The sequence below is a fragment of the Ursus arctos genome, chromosome X (genome assembly GCF_023065955.2).
Source record: "Ursus arctos isolate Adak ecotype North America chromosome X, UrsArc2.0, whole genome shotgun sequence".
In the NCBI taxonomy this organism is placed as follows: Eukaryota; Metazoa; Chordata; class Mammalia; order Carnivora; family Ursidae; genus Ursus; species Ursus arctos.
In genome coordinates this window covers 104,277,937-104,303,842 of record NC_079873.1, presented here as the reverse complement: position 1 = coordinate 104,303,842, position 25,906 = coordinate 104,277,937, and the positions used below count along the sequence as shown (strand labels likewise).

Genomic DNA, 25,906 nt, shown 5'->3' with positions numbered 1-25,906 from the left:
AGGAAGTGGAGAGGTTCCCTCTAAGGAGAAGTGGAGCAGCTAGAGTGTCACTGCCCAATACAGAAAGTTCTGTCTGTACAGGAGCTGCTAGCCACATGTGGCCATTGAGCACTTGAAATGTGGCTATTGTGACTGAGGAACTGAATTTTCAATTTTACTTCATTGCAATCAAATTTAAAAAGCCACATGCAGCCAGTGGCCACTGTAATGGCCAGTGAAGCTCTAGAGAAATGTGCTGCTTAGGGAGCTGTAGTCCTCAAGGTCACGATTGAGCAGGTTGGGAAGGAAGAGAGGGGGCGCAGGACACAATGCCAGGGAGCCTAGAGCCACTTGGTCAAGGTATAGGTACAGGTTACTGGGGCCAAGTGGAATGGAGAGGGGACAGGTATGCCCCACATCCTGGCTTTTCTGATCCCTTATGATGAGAGCCAGACCCTTCCTTTGAGGAGATCAAGGCAGCTAAGCACCATGGAGGTTTCCAGAAAAGACTAATAGAGAAGCGTACATCCTGAAAGAGTTGAGTCACAGTAACCTGGCTCTCCTTTGTAAAAGAGTTTCAAGGATCCACTATGTTTCCCCTCCCCAGGTGGGCATTTCCCAAGTGCAAGGGCAATCTTTAACCAAAAAGAACAAATCAGAAACTCTTAGAGCTGGACAGACCCTCAGGTTGCTGTGGCCTCAGCTCTCCTGGCCAGTGGTTTAGCCATGCCAGGCTTAGCAGGGTCCCTGAGTGAGAGCTCCCATCCTTGCCAGACAAATCTAGCTTTTCAGGAGTCAGTTTTCCCTTGCAGCCTGCATCTCCCCTGCCGGGTCTCCCGGCCCAGGTCACCAGTCAGGTCAGAGGCACTCCACACACCTCAACACCAACTTTGGCCTTCCCATTTTTTGAGCAGGTGGTAGCTTCCACACCTTTTTTCTTCTGCGCCAGCACTCACAATGCAGGGGATATTGATCTTTCAAGTGGGTCCTGGGAGACTGGGCTGCTTCTGGGGCATCAGCAGGGCCTCTAGGGGGCAGGGCTTGGGATTGGCTTGGGGTAGGGGCTCCCAGCAGGGCCAGACAGTTTCCAGATTCCCCTGTCACTGGGACCCTCAGCATGGCCCCTTGCCCAGAGTAGATGAGCTTGGGGATGAGAGGGCACTGGGCAGGGAGCCCACTGTCTCCTTCTCATGACTTCCCTTCCTCCTCATCTCAGGAGCCTCCTTGCCGGCCAACTGTACTAAAACTCCGGAAAACCGTGGCGGGGAGGTTTTCCAATTAGAACATTCTTTTTCCGATCTGTGGATGATTCTCAAAGCAGCAAAAAGCCATTCTTCAGGGCATGTGGGGATTATCTGCCAGCGAGGCCTTGGCTCAGTTTGTGCACTCGTGCTCTGGAGGCCTGGCCTGGGGCTGCTTCAGAGCCAGAGACGAGAAGCAGTCTGAGTTCTGGGGCATCAGGTCACATAGGCCAAAACTGATGGCTGAGTGTTTCCTGGACTTATTCAAAATAGTGGATTCAAAAGGCAGTGGAGAGTGCAGCCTGTAGGGGTGGGAGATGTCAGCTTGAGCCTTAGGGGTGGGAGATGTCAACTTGACCCGACCTGCATGACCTGACCTCCCTGCTCCCAGTGGGGCCACTGTCCACAGAGCAAGAAATCCCAAGGCATGGATTCCACCCCTTGCAACTGAACTGGTGTGCCTTTCCCATCAGACTGGGAGCTGCTCCAAGACGGGACTGGGTCTGACTGGTGTCTAAGTGGGTGAAGGGTTTGGCAGTGTGGTGGGGAACTGGAGGCCCAAAGGGGACACTTGGTGAATGAGAGTATGCATTCGTGCCAGGGAAGGGGAAGAGCCCCTTAGCTGGGAATATAGGCTGAGGGCAGGGCAGGGGCTCCCCAAAGGCAAGACTGGGCACCCACAGCGGCCCTTACGGAGCTCTGAACCTGCACAGACTTCTGAATCTGTAACCAGCTCTCCAGGTTACTGGAAGCAGCCACAGCCACAGGGTCTTGGCCCTCAAATTGTAGGCCAAGGTGAAGTTCATGAAGGAGCCAGTGTTGTGGCTGAGAGTGGGTAGAAGATCACCACCAAGGGGACATCTTGTGCAGGGGCTCAGTGGTATGAAAGCACTTGCTGTGTCTGGGCCCAGGTGTCTGAGGACAAGGAGTCAAAGAAGAGGCTGATGAAGTAAGTTGGCAGGGGCCTTGAAACCTGGCTGAGGTGGCTGGGGGTGGCCCTGGCAGGAGTGGGGGGTTCTGTTGGGGCAGTGAACAGGTGGGCAAGGCAGGGCAGGGTAGGGCAAGGCAGTTACCATTCAAGTTAAACCTGTTTGTAGATGAGATCAGCTGCAGGGCCTGGCAGCCTGGGAGGGAGGGAGGGAGGAGTTGAGAAAAGGCTGGTCTCTTAGGCTGGCACAGTTGGCATATCTGGCCTGGGCAAGGGCTGAGTCACCTGGGACATGGGAAGAGCTCAAGGCCCCAGGGCAGCCCAACCCAGGACAGCCCTCACTGAGTGGCCATTGGTGTCCTTGGACCCCACTCTTGCTTGTGCTCTCTAGCTGGCCCACCCACACTTAAGGCTCTGGACCGAAGTGGCCCTTTCCCACTGGTGGCCTTGGGAAGCAAGGGCCACCCTCTTCCTCACCCTTACATCTAACCCATCACTGTGCCCTCCACATCCTACATCTTTAAGCTAGGGGTTCTTGAAAGAGAAGGGGGCCCAGAAAGGGGATGTGACACACCCTAGGTCATACAGTGAGTATATTTAGGAGTTAGGATGCCAAGCCAAATCCGTGGCTACCAGCAGCCCAAGGTGGGGGATGGGAAGTCATTACATGCTGGTCACCAGACTGGAAGCAGAAAAATGCTGACTGGCAAGAGACTGATGAACCGAAGTAACTTTGTATACAATTCCCCCATCTCTACTCCCACACACATAGTCACACAGACACAGGGTCACCTTCTCCCCACCTGACAAAGCCCAGGAAGAGAAAATGTGAATGGCTTCCAGAGTTTCAATCACCCGTCCATCCCCTCCTTCTGCAATCCCTCTCCAACCCCTTGTGCTTGTCTCTGTGTCCCAGTGATGACTCAGATGGGGCGCTGCCCTTCTGGAGCTCACCATCTCGAACAATAAGGGGCGATGGCTACTACGCTAGATCAATGTCAGCAGAGGGAACCAGGAGAAGGAAGCAATCTACTTGCCCAGGTGGAAAGGACGTACAGCCACTTGAGAGAAGCTTTGTAGAATGACTAAGACAAGGGGACAATGAACCTTCTAGGGAGTCTGAGTGCCAGGAGAAAAGGCCCCACGGAGATAGGAGATATTCAGAAGGCAGAAGGAGGGGAGTGTGGCTGGATCTGCAGAGAGAGGTTGGCGCCACCTATCCTTGGGCCCCCTTAAAGTTTAGCTTTTATCCTGAGAGCAATGGGAAGCCATCAAAGAGTTTCAAGCATGTAAACTATTAAACTGACCTCTGTGTGGAGACTGGATGGGAAGGAAGGCAAGGCCAGAGGCAGGGAAACCAGCAAGGAGGCTGGTCCCATAGCCCAGGCCTGGACTAGGGTGGTGGCAGTGGGCATGCACAGAAGTCCATAGATTGGCGGGCCATTTGGGACTTACACTTGACCTGTCATCCTGATAGGCCAAATTTTGGCCAACTCTATGCCTCTGTTGGACTGATTTAACTGTCCCTCACTTTGGAGGGATTCCCTGGACCCACAGGTAGGGTTGGGGCTTCTTTCGATGCTCCCTCCTTTCTAGCCCCTAGCCCTGTGCCTTGCACACAGCAAGTACTTAATAAGCATGATTCAATGACACAAGTACTCAAAAAGCATGAATGAATGACACTTACCAAACTGCACTGGCCCTAGGGGTCTGGATGTGTCACCTGTGAGGTGGCCCGGCTTGCTGGCAGGGTGCTCCCAGCACGGCCTTCCAGGGTGAGAACTTCCCTAGTGCCAGCAGTGAACCAGGCTCCCTCACTTTCTTCTCCTCCTTCCCAGCCTCTGGGACTTCCTGTATGATCTCAGCCTCTGGCCCCCCGGCCCCCCTCCCCGCCCCTGTCTGGGATTTTCATCTGTAAAATGGATCTAGGAACAGTAGTTCTCAAAAGAATTAACCCGCAGCATCTGTGGAAGTCATTGGCCCTGAGTGGGGGCCAGATCGCGTCGGCTGCGGGCAGGGGCGCAATAGGCAGCCGGGGCCCTTCATGTGGCGGAGACCTCCTCGCCTAGGGCCGCAAGCCCGAAGGAATTTGCCTGGAAGTTTTCCACCGAGGCAGAGTCTTCTGGAACTTGCTCTGGGCTCGGCGTGGGGAGCCCCGGCCTTGATTTCTCCAGCAGCCCCGCGGGGCGGGGCTGGGAAGGGGCGGGCGGGCCGAGGACACTGGCGGGAGAATGTGCGGAATGTGCCAGGCGCATCTACCTACCCCAAGAGAGGGCAGAGGAAGGGGGCCGGCCGAGGGGAGGGGCGAGGGGCGAGGCACTGGGCGCCGGTGAAAACCTGTTTGTTCTCCTGCGGGTGGAGCCCAGTCCGCGCCTTCTCGCTGCCCTGCGCTCTCTCCGCTGGACGGGGCCCGCCGCCCCGCACCCGCCGCCCCGGCCCGGCCCGGTCCGGCTGGGCGCTGTCCACCTGAGGGAGCCCGCACCCGGTGCCCGCCCGATCCTCGGCCCGCCCCGCGAGCCGGGCACCTGTGCCAGGTAGGGCTGTCGAGTCGCCGGTGGAGAGGCAGCGGGGGGCGCCTGGCCCATTACCAGCCAGTGGCAGGGACAGCTCAGGGCCTCAGTTTCCCCTTACATAATCCTCACCAGGCAGGCAGTGCAGTTGGTTTTCTGGTTTTCACTGTAAGCAAAGACACTAACCTAGAGAGGCAAAGAAGTCTGGCCTCCTCACCCTTTCTGGAGGAGAGGGTTTGATTGTTAGTGAATGGCCTGGGGCTAGGGTGCTCTGGGAGTTGATTGCAGGCAAAAGAATCAGGATATTTCAGATCAGCTAGTTCACTGTGTCCATTTTATAGGTAAGAACACTGAGTTCCAGAGGCTGGCTTTGCCTGAAGCCCAGAGCAGGGGGCTTGAGGGTTGCTTGTGTTGAGGATGTGCTGGGCACAGGGCTAACTCCTGGAGGGCTACCAGAAAGGTAGCTGCCCCAGACAGAAGGCGCCGAATCAAGTGTCACTGGGTGTTATCAACGGGATCTGCAGCAAACTGGCTCTGTAGCTGAATTGTTTGGATGGGGGCAGGGGAGCCAAGAGCCTGTCCTCTTTGGAAAAGCAGAGTGATACCCGACTGCTCTGCCACTTCTGAGCTGGGGGCACCCGAGCAGCTCCATCAGTCCAAGGAGGTGACATATCAGGACACCCAGGGCTGCCGGGGGCTCAGATGAGTTTAGTGTGAGTGGGACTGGGCTCTGAAACATCTGTGGTGTGGTCGGAATTGTATTTTCACTGAGCTGTTTACACTTAGCTTTGACATTGTGAAAGGCTGTGCATCTCAGGATCACACTCTGTGAACCCTGCGAGAGGGAACCCCCTCACACCCCATTCAGCAGTGGTTGAGGCCTTCTGCACCTGGACCCGCTCTTGCTTTGGTCTCATGACCCTTTAGATTTCTGGTCATGGTACCTGGCTGGGACAGGAAGCAGGGTCCCATGGGTGGATTGATAAGCCTGGGCAGTGGGGAAGGGCTCTGGGTTCCTGCTTCTCGCCAGCTCACATAATGCTGCAGGGCAAGTCTGGGGGGAAGGGGAAGAAGGGGGTGGTGCTTCCTTCCCAAGGCCTCCACAGCCCCATCTGAAAAATCAGGGGCAGCCCAGGGGCGAGGTCAGAGGCCCTGCTTGCCACTCGAAAGCATCTAGCCGGGCCATAAATGCACAGACCAGGGGCCAGCTGTTTGTCTCATTGCCCCTGGGCCATCCCAAGAGGGGAAGGAGCAGATCCACCTCACTTGCCCTACCCCCTCCTTCCACCAATTATGAGCCCCAGCCCTTGTGCCTTCCTGGCCTGGACTTCAGATGCTCTGGCCCGCCTGGAGGCTCTATACCCAGCTGTGGAATGTGGAAGGTACCCAGAGCAGCACACAGCAGGTGCTCCAGATCTGTTCATTTCCACCCTTTGGACATTCACAAGTCAGCGACAGAGGTGGCCCATGACCATATTGGGTGCTGCGGCTCTGAGTGGCATAAACACAAGGGGCCAAGGGAGCCTGAAACAGGGGAGCAGCTCTGACTCGGAGGATCAGGAAAGGCTTCTTAGAGAAGGAGGGCTTGGAAGCAAGGGGAGGAGCTCAGCAGCTGCCAGATCAATGTCTCCATATCCTTTGAGGCTGCATGAGTCTAGCCTCCCTCTTATTCCTGAAAAATCAAAGTGAGTTCTTCCTAAGTCCCTGTATGTTCTACATAGAGCTTGGCAGTGGGGACCTGGAGAGAAATCAGATGCAGGCTTTGCCTCAAGGCGTGACAGTCTGGCTGGGAAGATGGACAGTCACTCAGTAGGGAGCTACCACCAGCATCAAAAGTGCCCACCTCACTTCCTCCTCAGTTAGAGTCCAGAATTCAGACAGTCCCCCACCTGAGGGCAGTGACCCCAGGGGTGGCCAGTGTTTCACCTCAGCCTCCCCCGTGTTTCTGCCTAGTGGCCCTGATAGGCATCAGCACCTGGTCCCTGAACTGTCCTCCGTCTCAGGCCGAGAGAAGTCCCAAATCTGGCTCAGTGTACTCTGGAAGCTGGAAGTCTGCCTTCTTCCTTCCCCACTCAGCCTCCACGGGTGACTGATCCCTTTGGTCTGGATTTTGCTTCAAGCCACAGCCCATAAGGTGCCAGTTCATGCACAACACTAGCTTGCTTTCTGCTTGCTGAGCCCTGAGGTTTCCCAAGCTGCCGGGCCTTCCTGGGCTGGGATAGGACCATGGATGGAGAAGAGGAGAGCTGTTTTCTCCATGGCTTCAGAGCTCTGAACAGCAACCTACGTGGTGCCCCAGGACTTTGGGCTCCTGTGGTTGGGAATCATCAGGGACTCTGCATTCATTTCCAACATGCCTGGCTGATGGCAGGACAAGGGCAGTGCACCTGGGGGACCCACGTGCCTGAGAGTGCTGTTCGGGAGAAGTTGGCATCCTTGCTGCTGAGAGTCAGTGAGCTGGCGGGAGACTCATGAAGTGGAGCAAGGAGATGAATGGTAGTAGAGTGTGTGATGGAACAGGGAGGTGCCTCTACAGCCTAGTGGTAAGAGAGCAGCTCACAGGTCAGATTGGGTTCAAACCCCAGCTCAGCCACCATCTAGTTGTGCAAACCTGAGCACATCACCCAACCCCTGGAGGCCTCAGTTTTGTCACCTCTACGGAAGGGAGGCTGAAGCCAGGAGCCGCTGCTGCACAGCTGCAAGCAGCTGGAGGCTGACATAGATTGAGCCAGGACCACAGTGTCCTCCAGGGGCCATGGTGGCCAGGGGTGAGGTTGGGGCCAGGTTGGGAGGAATGTGGGCTCCCCACCTAAAGAAAAATGGTTTAAAAATCTCTGCTAGTCTGTTCCAATGAAGCATATGGTGTCTACCCACAGTTAAATTATTTGCCACAGAACATTTAATTCTTTGGTCATTTCTGGATGCCTACTAAAATTTGATTTGCTTTCTTTTTTAATGTTTGCTGTTTTCATTTTTAACTGTTTATCTTGGATTGATTTAAAACTCACAGAAAAGTTGTGAGAATGGTACCAAGAACTCCCTCAAAGCCTCATGTGGATCCCCTGCCGTGAACTTTTCTGATGATTCTCTTTAGGAGCACTTGTGTGACAGTAACATTCATTGAGGAGTGGCCATGGAGGGGTCAGGAAGTGGGCAGGGCTGGCGTCGGTTGTTTTTTCCAGAAAGGAAACTGAGGCACAGAGGGGCACTCGGTCAAGACTCATTTGAGAATTAGGAATGGAGTCAGGTTACCTTGTCTCACAGACAAGCATGTATGCAGTTGGTGAGTGTTTTCTGATTACTTGCCTGTGTTGGGCAATGACTGAGAACTGAGAAGGGTGGGGGCAGGAAAGCAGGAGGGACAGGTCTGGGTGGAGAAAGGCCTGGAAAATGAAAAGTTAAGAGGCCTGTTGTCAAACTCGAATGTGGGGAAGCATGAAACTACAGCTTAAGCACATGTCCCAGGAGTTTTGGATTCTAGAGGGACCCAGAGGCCATTTTCAGAAACACCGCCTAGGTTTTTCCCATGGTTAAGCATGCTCACTTCCCCCTTCAAGAGAGAGCCGCGAAGCAGAGCCATTAGTGGTGATGGTGGAGGTGGCTGTGGAGCCCTGTGGCTGTGACCTGGGTCAGAGAGGAGACCTGGCCTCTGGGGCCAGCGGTGGGCAGGCCCCGTGCTGCTGCAGGTTGTCGCTGATGGTCCTGGCCTTGGACCCCTTAGTCTCGTTCCTGTGATCATTGGCTCAGCACACCATTTTCTGATGACTAGGTCAGTTTTCCAGAGAGCTTGATGTGGCAAGGCGTTCCAGTCACAAGAATGGGCGAAAATGCTTACATCAGGCAGTGCCTGGTTTAGACTAAAAAAACAAAACAAAGACCCAGGATTTGTCTCACCGTTTCTGCCTGGTGAGCTCCTACTCATTCTTTCATTCTTTTGGGAAGGCCTGAGCCAACGGCACTTCCTTGGGAAATGCAGAACTCTGGCTGTGCCCTAGAAGGGCTGCTCTAGGTTCCTGTCTGTCTGTTTGTTTGCCCAGCACCCAGCCTGGCTGCCAACTTTCCATAAATGGTTGTTGAATAAATGAAAATGTGGCCTTGGGCAAATGCTTTCGCCTCTCTGAGTCTCCATATTCTTATCCAAAAAATGGGGACAATGATAATAGGTGAGGGTGGAGTGCAGGAGACTCTGGGTCTGGGGCTGACAGGAAGGGGAGAAAACAGCTGGGAGGAGGCCTGTCGGAGCTCTGCTGAGGTGGGAGGTGTTGTTGGGTGGGAAGAGGCGGCTGGGTACCTCCTTTCCTCTTGAGCTTTACTCATGATCACCTGTAACTAGGACAAAAGGAATTCTTTGGCCAGTGTTAGTCAGGAGCAAGTTGCGGGGGACTTCCGTGTCACCAAGCCTGCTCTGGCAAAGGCTGACTAAGTGGCAGTGGTGACAGTACAGGGGTATTCCTGAGGAGGGAGTTGGTTGAGCTGGGGGTGGGCTCCATGATCCCTGAGTCCCTTTCAACCCCTTTGGCTGTCTGTGTGCAGATTGGGATAGCATCTCTGCCCCACTGCGATAAGCTTAAGACCGCTTGGTTCCCAGGCTACAAGGGTACAGGGAGTGGAGGACAGAGCCAGCCCAGGCCCTGAAGGAAAACTCCCACAGTTCCACTGGGCCCCTTCTTCTGCTACAGCAGGGGAGGTGAAGGCCCTGGGAACAATGGTAATAATTCACATAGGTGGCTCTGGCAAGGGGTTCTGTTTGGAGTGAGGCCTCATGAGCTCTGCTATCCCCATCATTTTAGCCCTGCCCAGGCCCCTGGCCTCCACAGAACATCTCAGAGGGCCCTGCCCCGAAGCCCTTGCTGACCCTTGAGGCTAAGCCACCTCTGAAATGGCTCAGTCACCCCAAGCAGTCACTTGTATCCAGTCTATAGAGAACTAGAAAATGGGCACAGGAGAGCCAGGAGAAATCCCAGCCCCTCAGGAGGAACAGGCAGCCATGGATCCCTTTGCCCCCTTGGGGCTTGAACTCTTCACTGCCTCTGGAGAGAGCTGGCCCGCCTCAGACCCTCAGGCAGCTGCCTCCCAGAGCCCTCCAGCACTGACGCCGAGAAGTCTAGATTCTGGGATGTTGGGGGTGGGCTGGGGGAAGGTGAAATTCCAGACTTTCATGTAGAAGTCATTTACCTGTAAAGCACATTTACAAATACTCCCCCCCCACACGCGCACGCATTCTTTTTCCATATTACATTTTTCTCTCTGTAATCCGAGTCTCCTCCAACTCTTTCTTCCACGTGGTGCGCCTCCTTCTTGCTGCCCTATTAGCCTCCATGCAGGAATCCCTGGGACTGCAGTGTCATATGCAGGTCAAGGTACTCTGCTCTTCTGGGGTTCCTGGGAGCTGCATGCTGAGCAGAAGACTGGGGGGTGGGGGAGCTCTGACATGACCCAGCCACTCAGCCATCACTCTGGCAGGTCTCTGAAGGGCCCCCTACTCCTGGAGTGCTGCTGAGACTCTCTGGATCCTGGGAATCCTTGGAGCAGCAGCACCGTGCCTGCTCCACCCCTCCTGGAGGAAAGCAACCTGTCTGCATACTGTCCTCTAGCCAAATGCTGAGACTGGGAATCAGGATGTCTTCATTCGTGAGACCTGGCCACAAGCGGCTGCTTCATGAAACATTTGATCATTCCAGCCATTGGTTGCCTGAGTGTTGGCCTGGGTCTAAACTTAGACATTAGGCCAAGTACCTTCAGAAAAGATTGGGTGAGGGGTCGCACTCCCTGACTTTTGGCATTCCCAGCCCCTTCACACTCCATGCTATATCCTGCCTGTGGCCTCACTCCATTCATCTCTTTGTCCAGGCCTTTCTCAGCGTGGCATGTGGACTGCATGCCAGCTCATCCTTGGACTTCCCTCTGCAGCCTCCTGGGAGAGCCTGCCCCATGGCCTAGGCACTCCATAAGACGCTGGGCCTTTGACTCCGGGGGATGTTACAGAGGGAGGACAGAACAGGGAGGGAAGCTCCCTGAAAACCACACTACATGGGGTCTCGTGCCCTGGTGATGAGGTCATGCCTTCCCCCCCATGGCTAGGGACTTCATCTTCAACCAGAGAGTAACTGACATGTCCAGTGACTTGTTTGGACAGAACTAGGACTTGGACTCCTTGTCTAGTGCTCTTTCATTTGCACCTGAGTTGGAAGAGACATGATGGATGTGTGGCTTCTCAGCCTTGGCCAAGTCCTCCACATCTCTAACAGAATGAGTGTGCCCCTCCCATGAAATGGCACATAATGAATGCAGCTGGCTTGGCTCTACAGCTTTCTGAACAAGCATTGTCTCCTACCCCCTTCTTAGCTTCTATTTTTGCTGCTTAGAGGGAAAAGGTAGCAGTCAGGGTTGTCTAGCAGGCAAGTTTTGACTACCTCAGGGTTACCCTTCCCCTGGTAACCCAGACCACCCCATCTTGGTATAGTTCATTACCCTGTAGAAGCTTGAGGGGGGGCTCTCATGGGCATTTATGCACAAGGGAGGACTCTTACCTTGAAGCACAAAGACATTTGCTTGCAACACACCCAAAGAGGACCCAGATACCCATTCTGGAATGTGGATCTAAAGCACGGGTCTTTTCTTTGAGTCTTTCCCCCCATCCTGGGGCCACTGATGGCAGTTTGTCCAGAGGGAACATTTACAGTGAGAATAAGCAGGAGCCTCATCCCCATGCTCAGAATCCCCCATCACCAGTTGGGCCAGAAAGGAGGCACGGAGGGACTCTGGTCAGGGGAGCTATGTGGGTCCTAGCAGCCCAGAGCCTTGAGGTTGTAGAGCCCAAATCAGGCTGTTATAGGAAGGCAAGAGGGGACAGGTATGACAGCTGGGGTCCTCCTTGCAGGCTTTGTCTTTCTGTAGTTCAGTCATTGACACCCTCACCCAATGATGGGGAGCCAAGGTTCCATGGGGGAAAGGAGTATCCTTCCCTCCAGGCCAGCTATCTTCTGAGACTACCTAACAGTGCCCGGTGAAAGGATCAGAACTGGCTGGGTTTACCCATCTTAGGAACAAGTTGCTGAGAGACAAGGGACTTTTCATCATTTTACCTCTTCCCTCATGATCCAGATGGGAGCACTTACGTTTTTGCTGAAGTGATTCTTGGGTCTGCTTTGGAGCCCCATGAAAATGCTCACAGACAGAATTTTACTCCAACATGGCCTGAAGTTGGCCCAGCAACTGGCCTATGCACTGGGTGGCCCAAGGCCTTGATGCCTTTGTCTAGATGTCACTTGCCACATCCATATTTGATCACTGGGCTTGACCGTATGGGCCATGCTTTGGGTTGTGCCCTCTTGTCCTGGTCCACCGCTTCCTCAGCCAGCCCCTGACTTACACTTAAGGGGTCAGCCGAGAGTTGAGCTGCGGGCTCAGGTTCCAAAAGACAGAACTGCATGTGATCCCTGCTGGCCAGGGATGGGGCCCACAGAAAGTTGATACACATGGGGAAACACAGCCGGGCTCCCTCTCAGCCCTCTGGGTACAGATTGTCAAACCTCACCTCTGGGGAAGAAGTCCTGCCCTGCTCTTCTGTCTGTGGTGTGCCTACTCATGCTTGCTCACTGTGGCCAGCGCCCAGCACACACACATTCAGACAAGCCCCAACACCTGTGTCCTTTGGCTGCGGCTCCTTTGTGTGTGAAGCTAAGGGTGTTTTATTCCTCTTTCCTTCCAGTTTGCCTATGAGGTCCCTGCCTGGCATCCAGCACTCCCCCAGTCCCCAGCCACCCACTTGCTCAGCTTGCTGTCTTCTTTCACATAAGCCCTTGGCACAAAGATCCCAAGTCAGAGTCCCAGGGGCTAGGGTGGGCCCGTGGGACTGAGGGCTGCGCTGCCTATGTTTTCAGGCCCGGCGGCCTTACCCCCTCATTGTTGTTCACCCAGTTGTCTGGAAGAAGCCAGCCTCCTGTGCCAGGAGAGGCGGGGAAGGGCATTTCAATCCTGGGGCGGGCCGGTGTGGGGGCAGCTGCAGCACCAGAGTAAGGGTTCTGGGATGGGTGACACTCAGGGGCCAGAGACAGCCACCAGGGAAGATCCTGTGCTCTCTGATTGAGGTGGGCTCTGTGCCTCTACACCTTCTTCCTCTCCTATGGTTCCCTTTTCCTTCCAGGCTAGTGGGAAATGCAGACATTTTTAGTGCAGTGTGACTGAGAATGGGACCAGGCTGTGTTCCTCAGCCAAGGAGCTGTGGGACTTGAGGGCTCCTCTGGGAGATGCTGCCTGGGCTGAGGCTCGAGGCCATTTGGCAAGGAGGTAGCTGCAAGGGCAAAGACACTGAAGCCTGCTCGAGAAAAGGGGCATGCACAACATGGAAAGTCAAGCAGGGTGGCAATTCTAGAAAATTTTCTCTGAATTAGTCTTCTCATCTTGGAGGCAGAGCACGCCCTGTCCTTGTAGGGTGATGGGATGCCCCTCCTCCTGCTGCTTCTCTCTCCATCTCTGTCTCCTTGTGCATCAGCCAAGCATTTGCGTCACTGTCTTCCAACTCCCTGGCTCCCTCCCTCCTGCTAATCTGCCTGCATCAGCTCCTGCTTGCATCAGCTCCGACTCCACTTCCTGACCACACCAGGCTTGCTGTGGCCTGGGGAAAACAGGCTCCTTGCACTCCCTCGTTGGTTTTTTGCTTCTCTCTATCTAATCAGGGCCAGAGGCCCCTTCCTGGGAGGCTTCTGCAAAGCCTTTGAGAAGCTTCGGCAGTAGGGAGGAAGGAGCATTCAGAGGCCATCTCCATTAGGGAGGGGTTATCACCATCCTCCCCACTCATTCTTGCTAAGGATGCTCCCCCTGACTGCCCCAAGAGACATCTGCAGGCTAACAGGAGGATAGAAAGAAGGGTGTGAAGAGCCAAGAGGGTGGGACTAGTGTCTGAGGTGGCCTGGCCTGCTCAGGAGGATTCGGACTTGGTCCTGAGCTGCCCTGGGACAGGCTAGTGTAGTCTGAGTATAGGGCCTTGCTTGGAGTTGGCACAATGAGTTGTTCTATGGGGGATAGCTAGGGTGAAGGGTGGCAGATAAGCCACCTTGTTTCTTTAGTGGCCCAGACTAGGCCCCTAAGCAGGGCAATATGCCCATTCCTAAGGTACCGGGAGACTTCTCCGTATCAAGGGAGAAACAGGAGCTGTAGTACTGAAAGGGTGCACAGAGTGGCTGTCCTGACTAGAAATGCACTCACACAGGCCATTTAGGAGACAAGGACACCCACCAACATCATGATACCCAAACTATGGGATGGAAAATAGCTGGCACCAAATTCTAGGCAATGACACATGCTCTGGCTTAGGGGTATCCTACCAGGAGGAGACCCAATGAGTAGGTCCGTGGGCTTGGTGGCTTGACAACACTTTACAGATGAGGAAATTGAGGCCCATACAGTGGGACAACGTCACAGCCATGTGAAGCCACTTAGGGATGAGGAGCAAAGATGTGAGCTGTCAGGCCAGGTGGCCCTTCTGGATGGCAGGTCTCATGTGCCAGGGGGCCTAAGAGGGTTTGAAAGAAGCCCAAGTGCCCAGAAGAAGAGGAAGTCTAGAAGTGGGGTGGGAACATGCCTTGTTCTCCCTCCCACGTAAGCTGTGGGCAAAGAGAACCCAGCATCCTAGAGGAGGTCGTGTGTGCCTTCAGGTGGCAAGGCTCTACTCAGAGCAGCACAGAGGGTTCCTAGAGGCCCAGGGCACAACCCCCCCAGATGTTTATCCTGGGGGAGGGAGAGAATTCCCCATCATATCCGTTGGCTTTCCTCACTTCCCAGTCCTTCCTCAGCACTGCTCACCTGGCATCAACTTTTGAGATCCATCATTAGCTATCCAAGCAGCCCCAGCTCCCATTTCATTTGGTTAAGCTATGGTTTGTTTAGTCTTTATCACACGGGCAATGCACATTCATTATAGGAAAAATAGAATACACAAAGACCAAAGTATTTTGGTATATATCCATTCAAATGATTCTTTTCCTGTGCATTGTAATATACTTAGATTTTTAAGTAAATGACACTATCCTACACATCTTTTTTTAAAGATTTTATTTATTTATTTATTTATTTATTTATTTATTTATTTATTTAGAGTGTGGGGAGGGGCAGAGGGAGAGGGAGAGAGAGAATCTCAAGCAGACTCTGCCCTGAGCGTGGAGCCCAATGTGGGCCTCGGTCTCACAACCCTGAGATCATGACCTGAGCTGACTAATTGACTGAGCTACTGAGGCGCCCCTCTACACATTTTTTTTCAAGCTTTCTTTCACTTAGTGATATAAGGAAACCATATACATGAAGGCTTGTTAAATACCACTATATATCAATATCGTTTATAATGACTACATAGTATTTGCTTGAATAATGGATCAGAATATGTTTAAATATGACTGTTGGGAATTTAGATTATTGCCTAATTTTCACCATTATACTCAACGCTAGGATGCCATCCCTCTACTATACTTCATTCTGCTTACTCATTTGTCTCCCTAGGAGAGATTGCTGTGTTGGGGAGCTGAAGGACCAATGGTCTTACCCTGTCTAAGGCTTCCAATACATATAGAGATTTGTCCTCCAAAAAGATGTGTCCATTGACCTTTCCATCAACAGTGCATAAGAGCTGCCTGTCTGTAGTGAGGGTTTTCCCAGCTGTTGATGGGGGATGACAGGGATGGTGGTTCTGAAAGGAGACCTGGGTCCAAGGAGGGGTGGCAATGTTTGGTTAGTCATAAGCACGGCTCCTGCCAGCCTCCTGTGCAGGTAATCAGTGCAGGGTGTGTGTTGGGAGTGTGTGTATGGGGGTACCTGGGTTCTGTCCTTGGTGAGGCTGGGAGAGGGAGCAGGTCTTGTCTGGGAAGACTTTGATCAGCGGTACCAAAGCACTCAGGCTGGAAGAGGAGAGAGCCCAGTAGGAGCAGGAAAAAGCAAGACGAGTGGGCCCCTGAGGAAGAGGCAGGGCTTAGCTCAGCAGGCGGAGTTGGAGGGCATTCCAGGTGGGAGGGTACCAGCATAAGCAAAGGTGTAGGGATTACCATGGCAGGGCCACCTTCCAGGGATGTTGAGGCACATCGTCTTCTTGGAGCACAGTGTCAACATCGAGTGGCATTTGTGAGAAAAGTGTCTGGGGACTGGGGCGTTTGCCTCCAGGCTCAGAGACAATGGAGAGCCAGCAGAAGCTGAGTGAGAAGCAAGGGCTGATGTGGGCCAACGTGCAGGATGAGGCACAGATGAAAGCAGGGGTCCAGGGCTGTGTGGGGCAGGAAGAGGAAGGAGTGGTGAAGTGGAGGGAAAAGCCAGCTTTGTAGCTGGGACATGAATTCAAACCTCATATGTCCATCTGTCTGGCTGGGGCTCATCATTTTAAAGGCTCCTTGTTCCAAAGAGTTGCCTTCTTCAATCCTATGGGAAGACTCTATTTCCTCCCTCTTTCAGATGTATTATCCTATCAAAAAAGGACATTCGACTTGTGAGATGTGGCATCAGCCCTGCACTTTGCCTGGTGAGGCGGGGGCAATAAGCCTTGAGTCTTCTGAATGGAGTCTTAGCTGTAAAGATGGGACCTAAGGCAACTCCACTCCCTCTTGCTGTGGGCTCTTACACATGTCCCTGCCCCTCTGGCCAAGGAGTTCCTAATGGCCCCTCTGCCTCCATCATTCTGCATGTGTGTGCATCTGTCCTGATTTTGGAGGTGGCTGATTTGGTTCTGATTTGGCAGAAAACTTCTAGGCAATGTGGGCAACAGGTTTGTCAAGGGGAAACTGATGACTTCCTGAAGGAACGTAAAGACTCAGCAGTAGGAGGGCCTGAGCTGGGGCCCAGAGAAGGTGAGAGACTTGCCCAAGGTTTCACAGTCAGAAGCACCAGCAGACTGAGGTGCCAAGATCCCGGGTGGCAACTCTGTGTGCCCTGCCCAGTAGAGCTACTCCATGGGCTGCTGGGATGGAACAGTTGGACCTGTGAGGTCCAAGGATCACCTGTGGAATAAGTTCTGCTCAATAGAACTTTGACGTGGCAGCTTTGGTCAGGGGCTGGGCAGTGGGGCTGCCATTCGCTGTGATGAGGTGTCATTCCTGGCACGCAGCAGGCTTGGGCCTCCTGGGCTGCTCATTCAGTGTGGTTTATGGGAAAGCAAGCTCTTGCTGATGTGGCAAATTTGGTTTTCTCTTGGCCCTTGCCCACCTATTTTAGTGTGCCCCTAACCTCTAAAGAAACATGTCCAAGCTTTGCCAGCTGGCAGCAGGGCCTGGCCACTCCGGGTCTGGCCCTGGAGAGGTCCAGAGGGTGGCAGGCTTCTAAGAGGGAGACTGCTCTGCCTCAGAACTGTTCTAGCAGGGCTACAGCCCCTCCTTCCCATCATGCCTGCTTGTCTGAACCTCCAGCCCTTCCCTTGAGGTCCAAGGGGCCAGCTGTGGCAGGCCAGGGCTGGGATTAAACTCACAATATGGGCCTTCCATCTCCCTGAAGCATCATGCCAGTCCCAGCCTGGAGAGTCGGCTTCTTCACCCCAGCCACTTCTGAGGCAAAGACCTTCATGGTGCTGTGAAGGCCTCAGAGACCACCGTGGTCCACCCCTCACTGGCCACAGGAGGGAAGCACATGGCTTAAGGGCAGAGAAAACGCAAGGAGGGACAGCAGGGCAAGAATACAGAGAGGAAGAGCAAGAAAGCAGAGCACAGCAGGAAGTCCTTACAACTAGCCAACCCCTGAGCCACACAGGGCTGCACACCCTCAGGTTGTGCTTGTACTGATGGAAGACCACTGACGGTCCCCTCTCCCAATGAGGACAGGTTGAGAGTCACTGCTGCTTGGCTCCTGTCCAACTTCCCTGAGATCTTTGCTGTGCCAGGTGGTGCCTGGCATTTGTAAGAACATTGGTGCATTCTGCCTTCATAGCAGTCCTGAAGGGTAGACTTTTTAAAATCTCATTTTATAAATGAGGACACTGAGGCAGACTGGAGAGGTTAGCTGACCGGCCCAAAGTCTGTCAGACAGCTACTAAAGAGTAAGAGAGATGGTCCGACCCCAAAGCAGCTGGTCTCCCAGCCCCCACCCTAGTCCCTCTTTCTGAATCCACCAGTGCCAGCCCTCAGGAAGCCTGCTCTGTGGAGCCTCCACCGCTGCCACCCTCTCCCCTACACTCCCCTGATCCTGGAATCTGGCCATCAGAGCCCGCTCTAGGAGGGTTTGTAGCCTGCCCTTATCAGCTATCTCTTGAACAGACAGCCCCGGCAGCCCATGCCGTGTTCCCCAGGTGAGCAGCTCTGGGCAGACAGGTGGGTGTACCACCCGACAGTGGCAGAGCCGGTGTGTGCTCACTCCCTGGCCCCTGCCCACCACCCAGAACTCCACCAACTCTTGTTTCCCAATGCCGAAAGGACAGTCTGTGTGGTCTTGGTGTGTCAGGGACCACATGATGACCTGCGAGCCATTATAAACGCATGAAGTGACAAGCCATGTGCTTGCCTTTGCCCCCAGGAGCCCTGTCGAATCAACTGAGAAGGGATCTGCAGAGCAAGCACCATGAGTATCTCAGCTCTCGGAGGCAGCACTAAAGGTGAGGCCTGGGCTCCCTCTTGTCCCAGGCTTTGTGTGTGGCCTGCCCTGCAAAGGCCACAAGCACTGCAGCAGAGTGAGAGTGGCATATTGGGAGCACTGAAAGGGAGGCCTCAGGGTTCTGGGGCTGGGGTCCCCTTCTGAGGCTGCCTGGCCTTGCCCCCTCCAGGAAAGCCCCTACCACCAGGCGAGGAGGAACGCAATAATGTCCTCAAGCAGATGAAGGTTCGAACCACACTGAAGGGGGACAAGAGCTGGATCACCAAGCAGGATGAATCAGAGAGCCACACCCTGTAAGTCCAGGAAGCTGGGAGGCCAGCAAAAATGGGGTGGAGTGGGGCTGTGATCCACAGGGGCCTGTCAATACCTGGGGATGCTGAGGGACTTCTATCATTCAGACCTCTGCCGGGACATGTGGCCACAGGCCAGCTAGGGAGGGTGGAGCATGGGAAAGCAATCCAGCTGAGGCCAAACTCAACCAAAGTCACAGGGTGGGAAAGCCCTGGGGGCTGAGTGGGCATGTACATGCATGCCTGTGGAATGTAGGCCAAGTAATTGAGGTGCATGTGCTGCACCCCACCTTACCTGCTTTGGGTCAGCAGGCAGCCTCTAGGATGAAGGCTGCAGGGTGGCTGATGGTAGGGAGCCACTTTTTCATGACCCTTTTTTCCCCAGAGAGCTGCCCTCTGGTCGGAGTCGTGCCACATCCTTTTCATCAGCTGGGGAAGTGCCGAAGGCCAGGTAAGAGGTGGTTCGGGGATGGCTGGTGGGTGGACCTCATGCTGCAGTCTTCAGGGGATAAGGAGGAGCCCAAGCCTGGAAGACATGTCAGGGTCTGCAGTGAGTCATTTCAAATCCACAGGAAAGACAGGCTTTTCTGCTCTGTTCCCTCTTGGGAAAGGGAATGAAGGAGTCACTGGGTTCAGGTACCTGGCCTTGCTGTGTGACCATGAAGCTGGCTGCCCAATGAGCCTCCATGGTTCCAGCTGTCTACAGGACATTGAGAAGCCCCTGTAGGGGGTAAGACAACCTCTCTGAGGTGGTTCAGGCAGCCCTGATTGCTGAGTACACTTGATAATCAGCATGTCAGAGGAGACTCACAGATTGGTTCCAACAGTCTCCCAAGTTCAGGATGACATGTTTTGACAGCTGGCCAAAAGGAACAGCCCATCACCTCTCTATTTTGAGGACTTTCTGCATGTCAGTGTCTAGGGACGATCTGAAGCTCCTGAGACGTAAGAGGGTAGGGGCCTTGCTACACAGCTGGCACTCAACGGTGAGTGCAGTTGCCAGGGCCTTTCTCAGGTGGTGGTAGAGGCAGTGGCAGCAGCTGGAAGGGAGGGGTCCAAGTTCCCTGCTAAGTCCTAGGGGCTGCGTCTGGTAACTATGGACTTGCCCATCACCACCGTTTGCTGACTCAACACCCACTACCAGCCAAGCCAGGTCCTGTGCTTGGCACAGAGGACACAGCTCTCTCCTCAGGGAACTGACATCTTAGGGAACACAAGCATGACCCAAGTAGAGAGATGATCATAAAAGAGAGAATTATGCATTGTGATTGCTGCAGTTGGCAAAGTTGGTGAAGGCCTGAAGACGGTTTGAAGATAGTCTACTCATTGGGGAGCTTTTTTACTTTGGGTGGTACAGTTCTCACCCTGGGCTTCTGTTTGGAGGTATATTTGGAAAGCACATCCTGGGGCACTATGACTCAGGGCCTAAAGCAGGGATAGCTGAAAGTCTACATAAACTTTGGCTCTCATTCTCTCCTAGGCACAGGTATTTCAGCCAATACTGTTTGTGTGCCTAGACAGGGGAAAAATGACCTTTCTTTCTCAGGTCCCGCCCCAAGTGTTCTTGCAACTTTGTCACCTCCAGGAGGGTGTCAAGATGGACAACACTAAGGCTCTGGGCTGCCCTTCCCACCTGCTTGCATGAGGTTCCCTTAGACCCATTCCCCCACCCCCACTCCAACACCAAACTCTTCTGTTCCCAGACAGAAGGGCCATCTTCCAAATCCTTGTCTCCTGCCCCTGCACCCCAACCTCACAGCTCTTGGCTGCTTGCCACTACCAGTCCTCTGAGCCCCTTCAGGTGCTCCCAAGGAAGAGGCACCCAGCATGTGCAGTCTGTTTTCCACTTATGCCTTCCAGTCCCAAACTTTTGTCAAGACTGTGATGTGGGCATCTCAGAAGCTAGAGGAGGGAAGCCCCAAGCAGCAGGAAGGGACGGTCAGCTGGCTTTAGTTCTACCCCTTGGGCCCTCATGAGCCTCCCCAAAGGAGGCTGTGCAGAGATGTCAGGTCAGGGACCATGGACTCTCCCTGCCGTGCCTCAGCCCAGGCCTCTGACCATGGAGCCTCCAGTTCTGAGAGCAGAGGGTGAGAGGGCTCTCAGCAATCCCAAAAGACCTCTTTCTCATGGGAGTGTTGGGGCCCGGCAGGCCAGGGAAAAGCTGGAGTTTGGAGGAGAACCCTCTTCAGCAAATGCTCAGCCATAGAATACACCTTTCTGGACACTTGTGTGAGCCGGGATCATACTGAGCCAGTCCTGGAAGAATCAGCCATAGGTACCTGTCCTGGGGAGCGTGAGAGAGATGGGCAGAGCATAACAGGCACCCTGGCCTGGGTGAAGGGGTGGCTGCCTCTCTTGGGAAGTGGCTAGCCACTCTTGCTCCCCTCATTCTGACCACACTTGGACACCCACCGGCCAATCCACTTTGCTGTCATTGGGTGCAGGAGAAAGTAGGACATCCTTGCTTCACCTCATACCTTCTTTTCCCTTGGCAGGCCTCCAAGCACAAGGGCTCCCGCTGGCTATATCATCCGGTAGGTGCCCACTTCCCCATGCCTGCCTGCACTGCTCCCTGGCTTCTCACAGGGGAGCTCACTGTGCTACTTCTTCTGGGCTCTCTTTTAGGGGAGTGTTCACCAAGCCCATAGACAGCTCGTGTCAGCCCCAGCAGCACTTCCCCAAGGCCAACGGAACTCCAAAAAGGTGTGTGTGCATGGAGTGAGGGCCTAGGCCAAGCAGCAGGTATGAGGGCCTAAGCCAAGCTCATGGCAGAGACATTACTCTTTCTGTCACTCCGGGGGGCTGGGGAAAAGGGTGGTAGGGGGCAGCTCTCTGCCTGTGTAGGTCAGGACCCTGGATAGCAGTGCTGGGACAGAAAGCCCCCAGGTGGATGTATGGCCCAGTGTGGACACTTGGGTTCCCAGCAGCCATGCCTGTGGGAGACCCTGGGCCACTACCTGACTGACACTGATCACTGGGACAGAGACACAGGGAGGAGGGTGGGAAGTCTTCTTAGCCTTGACCTCTGGCTGACTGCACTGAGTGCTTTAGTCCACCTTTTTCCCGGCAGACTGAGGTGACATGTCGTCAAAGCACCTTGGTGTTAAGTTGAACCTGGGCTGCATCAGAAAGGCAGGGCCAAGGGGCCCAGGCCTACCTATAGCAGGAGGGCTGCCCTGCTCAGGGTGGTGCAGATGTTCTGGGTGTCTGTTAGGGCTGAAAGAAAAGAGGAAAGGCCACCAGCTACACGCCTGTTGGGACATGTGGGCAAACTGGAAGCAAGAGGGGGCCTGGGAGTGGGCACATGGAAACTTCTTTCCTCTCCAGTGCTGCTGGTGTGCTGAGAGCAGCTCCTACTGGGCCTCCCCGCCCCTCTTCCTCTGGCTATAAGATGACCACTGAGGATTACAAGAAACTGTAAGTACGCAGTTGCCGATCCAGCTCAGTTCCCTCCTCCAAGGACCAGCCCAAACACCAGGCCTGCTGAGGGCAGCTGGTTGGTTGCCTCTGAGCATGGCCAAGGAGTGCCAGTCCTGCCAGCCTGACATTCCTGCCAGTTGCCGCTGTGACCAAGAGGGTGACAAATCCCAGAAAGTTGGACAGCTCCACACATTGCACTTCTGATCTGAGGCAAAGCAGGGGCTGTAAAGAAGCTTATCGAAGGGGCCAGTGGGTTTTGGAGAAAGGGTTATGGATCATGGCTCTGGAGCTGCTGCTGGTTGACTCTGTTTCCTGGACATGGCTCTGCACCCCTCTGGGGTTCTGGCCAGGCTAGGCTGGGGCCTGATGACCCCAAGCGTCCTGATGGCCCTGGCAGCCTATTAGTTATTGGCATTTTGTCCTGAAATCTCAGCTGCTTCTTGGATATAAATCTTTGGGGCTTTCCTTCTGGCCCCTATCAAAGAAGCCCCCCACTATGTGCCCAAGGAGGGGGGATTCTGGGCAGAGGTGTGGGTTGTACTGTAGTTCCTAGGGGCCCCATGTTTTTATATTGCTTTATATCCCTTGGCACAATCATCCAGTGACATGGAGCAGCTAGGAAATCTTTCTGGAGAAGGGGAGAGGCTTGAACTGGGTCTTGAGGGACAGTTAAGGTTGGAATAAGGAGAGAGAAGAGGGCTGGCTCTTGAGGAGAAAGAAGTGGCATGAGCAAAGGCTCAGAGGTAACAATGCCAACATGTGCTATTGTTGTTATAAGTCAGGAAGCCAGGCTGCTGAGGGTGGCAGCCTGTGACAGCAGGGGCAGAGATGGGGGAGGAGGGGCCACAACCAACAGTATCCTCCCCCCCCAGGGCACCCTACAACGTCAGGCGCAGCTCAGCATCAGGGTCTGCTGAAGAGGAAGAGGTGCCCTTCTCATCTGATGAGCAGAAACGGAGGTAACGGTGCCCGCTGGGCATCCCACGGGCAAGACAGTAGCCCAAGTTTGCATGGACCAGTGACATAGGAATTGTGCCAGGTGGGGTGACAAAATGCACAACATGTATAATATCAGTGCTGGCTGCCAGCAACAGGTGTCATTTACTGAGTCCCAGAACCATCTACTCAGTGCTGGGTCAGTTCAGAGGACCGTCTTATGAATGGTTTATGGAGCAGAACCTAGGTAATGAGGGTCTGGGGGAAGCTTCAACTGTGGGTGGATAGACTGTGGGGAGGGAGGTGCTTTGGGACTTTATATCAATTTGTTAAAAAGGGTCCTGAGCAAATTGGACCAAAATAGACCATGCGCCTGGGAGGAGCCCTTTGTGTGTATGCTGTGTGCCCAGAGTCTGGGCAGGGCCTGCATGCCTGGATGGGAAGGTCAGTCTCCATAGGTGCCAGTGCCCCTTACCCCCAAATGAGGCCAGGTGTTTCGGCAGCAGCTAGGTCCTGAGGAAAAAAAGGCCCTGTGAGCTCGGCCTGACTCCAATCCCAATGTCTGTTGGGCTTTGCGAAGCTCCTGTGCTGAGGGTCTGGCAGATGGGCAGTTCTAAGGGCAGAGTCTACAGTGGCAGAGGTCCCTGGGCCTGGGGGGTACAGGGAAAGAGTCAGAAGCTCTGGAGCCAGGCTGCTGGGCATTGACTGTCCACTCTGCCACCGGCTAGATGTGTGGTATCTAAAGTCACTAAAGCTCCCCATGCCTCAGTTTCCTCAACTGTAAATTGTGGGTGAAACTAGCACCTACCTTCCTGGGTCTTAAGGATTCAATGAGCCAGCATCTAGCACAGGGCCGGGCCTCGTATGTCTCTCTGTTTCCTTTGAATCGTTCTGGGAGCAGGTGCTAATTTGGCTTCATGTGCTTGCCTCTCTGGGGTGGCCCACTAGCTGCTAGGCTATGCTGGCAGAGTGAGTCCTGCCTCAGGCCAGTAGATGTCCCCTCTCTGTGCCACCCCAGGTCAGAGGCTGCAAGCAGTGTGGTGAGGAAGACAGCTCCCCGGGAGCACTCCTATGTTCTGTCCGCAGCTAAGAAGAGTACCAGGTGAGTTATGCAGCAGGAGACACAGCAGGGCCTGGCTTCTGGGCCAGCTCAGCCACCAACTGGCTCCTGTCCCCTCAGGGCTTCAGGGTTCCTTTAGCTGGTGAGGGGTTGGTTGAGAGAACCCTCCTAGCCGGGCCGTCTGGGATTCTCAGATGTACTTTCTGGAAAACTGAGAGGTCTGGCTCCTGCCATCAGGACTAGTGAGGTACTGGGAATGAGAGAGAAGCCCAGGTCCCTGTAAAGCAGAGTGGTCATGATGTCACCTGTCCATGGGTTCTGTCCAACACGTTGCCTTTCTGCTTCCTTTTCAGCAGCCCTACTCAGGAGATGCAGGCCCCATTCATTGCGAAGAGGTAAATGTCAGCAAGGGAAGCCTTGCTAGCAGGGGCAGAGTATGGGCGCCATGGAAAGCAGGCACAGAGTGGGAAGTTGTGAGGGGCTGGTGGCTTCTATCTTCAACGGCCAGTTCTGTGTAGGCAGGATCTGGCCGACAGAACATATATACGGTACAGCCATAGTGTTTCCAAGGGCCTCTGAGGTTTTGAAGCAAAAGTAGCTACTAGGGTAAAAAGGACTTGTCCCCCTCCTTCCCACCCTGCCAGGGATAGGCTGGACAATGCCTTGGCAGGAGGGATTATTGGGCTGGGGTCCAGAGGTTTGTCACTGGGAGCCTCTTCCTGGCCAGGCTCTTGGAAGTGACCATGACATTGGAGATGGGCCCTAAAGGGCGAACAGGGTTCAACAGGGAATGATCAGGGTGTTAGTTGACACAAAACGTCTTCCGGGAGAGGAGACTATTTGGGGAGCACAGGGAAGAAACTTCTGGAAAGTTGGATTTCAGGAATATTCCATGAGGTAAACAAGGAAGGCATCCATGAGGTAGTGAGCTGAAGACAGGAATGGTTAGGAAAGGGTGGCGGCAGCACAAAGGAAGTGACCGTTTATCTTACTGGCTGTGTTAGATTCCCAGGGCTGCTGTAATAAAGTACCACAAACTGGGTGGCCTGGACCCCAGAAATGTGTTGTCTTTGAGTTCTGGAGGCTGTAAGTCCAAGGTCAAGGTGTGAGCAGGATTGGTTCCTTCTGGAGGCTGTGAGAGAGAAACCCTTGACATTTTTTGGCTTGTAGACACATCACTCCAATCTCTGCCTCTATCTTATGAACCTTCCTTTCTCTGTGTGTCTGTGTCCAAATTTCCCTCTTCTTGTAAGGACACTGGTCATTGGATTTAGGGCTCACCCTAGTCCGGTGTGACCTGATCTTAACTTGATTGCATGTGCCAAGACCCTATTTCCAAATAAGGTCACATTCACAGGTGCAAGGCAGACATGAATTTTGGAGGCACACTATTCAACCTGATATGCTGTCCTTATGCCAAACTGGAGTCGCTGAGCCTCCAGGCTGGGCCACCTCATGGCCACAGACACCACTGAAAGAAAGCATGTCCTTCGGGAGCCCCAAGCTCTAGGGCAGCTGAGCAATGCCACAGGGGACACGCAGTGCATCTGTTTCTCTTCTTGCCCCCAGGGTTGATGTGGTGGATGAGGACAGGCCTTCGGAGAAGAGCCAAGACCTACCTGCTCTAGCAAGATCCCCTCCTGGCTCAAGCAGGTAATCAATCACTCATCTCTGCCTGGTGCTGGTGGCTTCAAGGCTTGCCCTGCCACTGTCACGGTAGAACCTCTGCCAGGTCACCGCCTTGCAGGGCCTCAGGGTCAGTGTTCCCATGTGCCCAGTGACAAGATGAGGCACAGTAATCAGTAAGAGCCTGTCTGGCTGGATGTCCTACGGCTGAACAGAGCAAAACAGCCTGGCATCCAGGGAGAGTATGTCACTCTTGTCTGTTTAATGCTTATCCGTGTTAACTTAACCCAATGGCAGCCACGACATCTCAGGAAAAAGAACTAACCATAGGGTTTGAGAGGGCCTACCATTCTTGAGCTTGT

General features: G+C 54.1%; 1 protein-coding gene across 12 annotated transcripts in view; it reads left to right on the top strand.

Annotated features, from left to right (window-relative positions):
* Positions 1–4,474: 4,474 nt before the first annotated feature.
* The window catches only part of ZNF185 (zinc finger protein 185 with LIM domain), a 59,033-nt gene continuing 37,601 nt past the window's right edge, over positions 4,475–25,906 (top strand). For 4 of the 12 annotated variants that reach the window (XM_057314519.1, XM_057314537.1, XM_057314530.1 and 1 more), the window contains exons 1-11: positions 4,477–4,682; positions 18,135–18,213; positions 18,382–18,505; positions 18,888–18,953; positions 20,998–21,036; positions 21,128–21,205; positions 21,830–21,919; positions 22,795–22,881; positions 23,877–23,960; positions 24,272–24,313; positions 25,488–25,571. In XM_057314519.1, the coding sequence (XP_057170502.1) occupies positions 18,180–18,213; positions 18,382–18,505; positions 18,888–18,953; positions 20,998–21,036; positions 21,128–21,205; positions 21,830–21,919; positions 22,795–22,881; positions 23,877–23,960; positions 24,272–24,313; positions 25,488–25,571 (728 nt within the window). In that variant the 5' untranslated portion in view covers positions 4,477–4,682; positions 18,135–18,179. Of the gene's footprint in view, positions 4,683–18,134; positions 18,214–18,381; positions 18,506–18,887; positions 18,954–20,997; positions 21,037–21,127; positions 21,206–21,829; positions 21,920–22,794; positions 22,882–23,876; positions 23,961–24,271; positions 24,314–25,487; positions 25,572–25,906 lie in introns of all 12 variants that reach the window. The other 8 variants (XM_057314527.1, XM_026487529.4, XM_057314534.1 and 5 more) reach the window with 4 other exon arrangements.